Raw genomic sequence first — 3,207 nt, 5'->3', positions numbered from 1 at the left:
CATAATCACCTGTTCCCAATGCTCAAGGAAGGATGATTTGTGGTGTGAGTGGATGTCACATGACTCCTGGTCTCAGGCGCCCTGGAGTCCAACTGTAGGAGGGGACCATGTTGATACAATTCGATCTCAGTCACCTTGACCAAATCCAGCATGGGTGAAGATAGTCTGCTAACCAGTCAGTGCACAATCGTGGTGATGTTTTGAGGTGTTGGAAGGTCTGCCTTCTTTTATGGATGTGTCATAGTCGGCATTTTGGGTGGAGAGGTGGTTTGTACTTCTATTGCCACCGAGGGACAGAAGCCTGAAAGAAGTGACGGTACCTGTAAGGAGAAGAATTGTGGATGGATTGAACTGGAACTTTTGAAAGGAACTAGGTCACCTGGTGACCGAATGCAGAAGCAGATAATTAGGTGGAGAAGCAGAAATAAGAGAGGGTGCTGAATATTCAGGGAAATTTCTTCAGAAGACCCTGAAGGGTATATGGGAAGGTGAGATTCTTATTCTGAAAACCAGGAAGGGAAAGGAGCAAAAGGAAGCAGGATGAAGGAAATCTGCAGGCAAAAGACAGAAGCATTCAATGGCAATAGAGAGATGGTTATTTTGGACATGCAACACCATACCTGCTGCCTTACATCATCCAGTGAGGTGATCAGTCTCCTAATAGACTTCTCCCAGTTCAACCTCTAGTCCAGTAGTCCAGTGTCTGCATGCCAAGTGATTCTGCCTTTGGGTCCACTAACATTTTTGATGATTCCCCATTGTCTGTTAAATAAACCCCAAAGTCCATAATAGTCCTTTGTGAATTGGTACTGGATCCTGGCTCCAAAGTTTTTTATTCATTTACTTTTATTAGTTGGAGGCTAATTACTTTACAATATTGTAGTGGCTTTTGTCATACATTGACATGAATCAGCCATGGATTTACATGTGTTCCCCATCCCGATCCCCCCTCCAACCTCCCTCTCCACCCGATACGCATATATATGGAATTTAGAAAGATGGTAACCATAACCCTATATGCAAAACAAAAAGAGACACAGATGTACAGAACAGAATTTTGGACACTGTGGGAGAAGGTGAGGGTGGGATATTTCAAGAGAACAGCATCGAAACATGTATATTATCTAGGGTGAAACAGATCACCAGCCCAGGCTGGATGCATGAGACAAGTGCTCGGGCCTGGTGCGCTGGGAAGACCCAGAGGCTACAACTTTATGGTTGCTCTTCTTCACTTTACTTCAGCCTTGCTCAAATTTTTATAGTTTGCACTTTCTCCTCGGCTTCCTTGGAGTGTTTTTCCCTTCTTTTCTAAATAACTAGCTCATACTTATCATTCAGTATCCAGCCCACAAGCTTCTCACTTTTAAAACAGATTGTTATGTAAATTTCCCACTTAATGTAGGAGTCTTTTGTATCATTTCAGATCACCCTTCCAAATTATTGCCTCCTGGTGGCTATATCATGGCTAAAACACACAATGTGACAGAGTTTATTTTCCTGGGACTTTCTCCCAATCAGCTGGTGCAGAAAGTCTGCTTTGTGATATTTCTGCTCCTGTATGTAGCCATCGTGCTGGGGAATTTCCTCATTGTCCTCACTGTCATGAGCAGCAGAAGCCTTGGCTCCCCCATGTACTTCTTCTTGAGTTATCTGTCCTTTGTGGAGATATGCTATGCCTCTACGACAGCCCCCAGACTCATCTCAGGTCTGCTGGCTGAAAGGAAAGCCATATCTCTGTGGGGCTGCATGACACAGTTTTCCTTTATTCACTTGTTTGGTGGCACTGAGGCTTTCCTGCTCACCGTGATGGCCTATGACCGCTACGTGGCCATCTGCAAGCCCCTCAACTACACCACCATCATGAACCGGCAGGCGTGTGCCTTCCTGGTGGGAGCAGCATGGGTGGGAGGCTTCGTGCATTCCTTGGTCGATAGCCTTCTCGTCTTCCACTTGCCCTTCTGTGGCCCCAATGTGATCGACCACTATTTCTGTGATGTGCTTCCCCTGCTCAAACTTGCCTGCTCTGACACCTTCCTCGTTGGTCTTCTGATCGTTGCCAACGGGGGGACCCTGTCTGTGATCAGCTTCGTGGCCCTCTTAGCCTCCCATGTGGTCATCTTGCTGCATCTGAGGACTCGGAGCTCCGAGGGGCGGCGCAAGGCCCTGTCCACCTGTGGGTCCCACATCACCGTGGTCACCTTATTTTTTGCTCCCTGCATCTTCATCTATCTGAGACCTTCCACCACCCTGTCTGCGGACAAGACGGTGGCCGTGTTCTACACGGTGATCACCCCACTGCTCAACCCTGTCATCTACTCCCTGAGAAATGCTGAAGTGAAGAAGGCCATGAAGAGGCTGTGGGTCAGAGCAATGAAGCTAGAAGAGAGGTAGAGGCTGAGCTTTGGTGTCTTGGTATTAATATTCATCACCACAAGTAGTTACATATATTATATATATATACATATACATATACATATATTTTTTACCTTGTGAGAATCCACTTTCCACCCCCAGTCCAGCTGTGTTGCTTGTGGGGTCTTAGTTTACTGAGCAGGAATGGAAGCTGCATCCTCATCACTGAAACCATGCAGTCCTGACCGTGAGACTGTCGGGGAATTCCTCTTCTTTTAAAAAAATCCACCGAGCAACTCTGTGCCTTTTGATTGGAGAATTCAATCTATTTATCCTTATAGTAATCATTGAAATGTAAAGCCTTACTGTTTCCATTTGATGAAATACTTCCTGGCTGCTTTGTAGTTAATTTTTAATACTCTTGTTACCTACATTTGTGAATTGGTGACTTTGCATGGTGTTATCCTCTTATTTCCTTATCTTTATTTCTTGTGAATCCACTGTAGATTTGCCTTGTGGTTATATGAGGCTTACATAAAAGATAAACTAGTCTACCTTATGTTGTTAGCAACTTAATTACATACAAACACTTTGCCCTCTTATACCCTCAAATGTCTTCAATATTACAATATGCCTCTTTTTATGTTGTATATTCCTTCACAAATTATAGTAGCTATGAATACTTTCCTACTCACATCTTTTAACTTTTATACTATAGTTAAGTGGTTAACACATCATCTATTACAGTATTAGATTTTCAGAATATGACTATACATTTGCTTTATTTAATGTGTTGAATATTTTCCATATATTTTCATGCTACTAGTCACTGTTTTTTTTTTTTTTTTTTTTTTT

The 3,207-nt window shown here is 43.4% G+C and overlaps 1 protein-coding gene across 1 annotated transcript; it reads left to right on the top strand.

The window, feature by feature from the left end:
• The first annotated feature begins 1,461 nt into the window (after window positions 1-1,461).
• LOC136174643 (olfactory receptor 4X2-like) lies at window positions 1,462-2,391 on the top strand. The gene has a single exon (XM_065944819.1). The coding sequence runs from the start codon at window positions 1,462-1,464 to the stop codon at window positions 2,389-2,391; it is 930 nt and encodes a 309-aa protein (XP_065800891.1).
• Window positions 2,392-3,207: the final 816 nt, after the last annotated feature.

This window comes from Muntiacus reevesi, chromosome 9 (genome assembly GCF_963930625.1).
Source record: "Muntiacus reevesi chromosome 9, mMunRee1.1, whole genome shotgun sequence".
Classification (NCBI taxonomy): Eukaryota; Metazoa; Chordata; class Mammalia; order Artiodactyla; family Cervidae; genus Muntiacus; species Muntiacus reevesi.
Note: the sequence above shows the minus strand (reverse complement) of the source record. Positions and strands in the feature narration are given on the sequence as shown.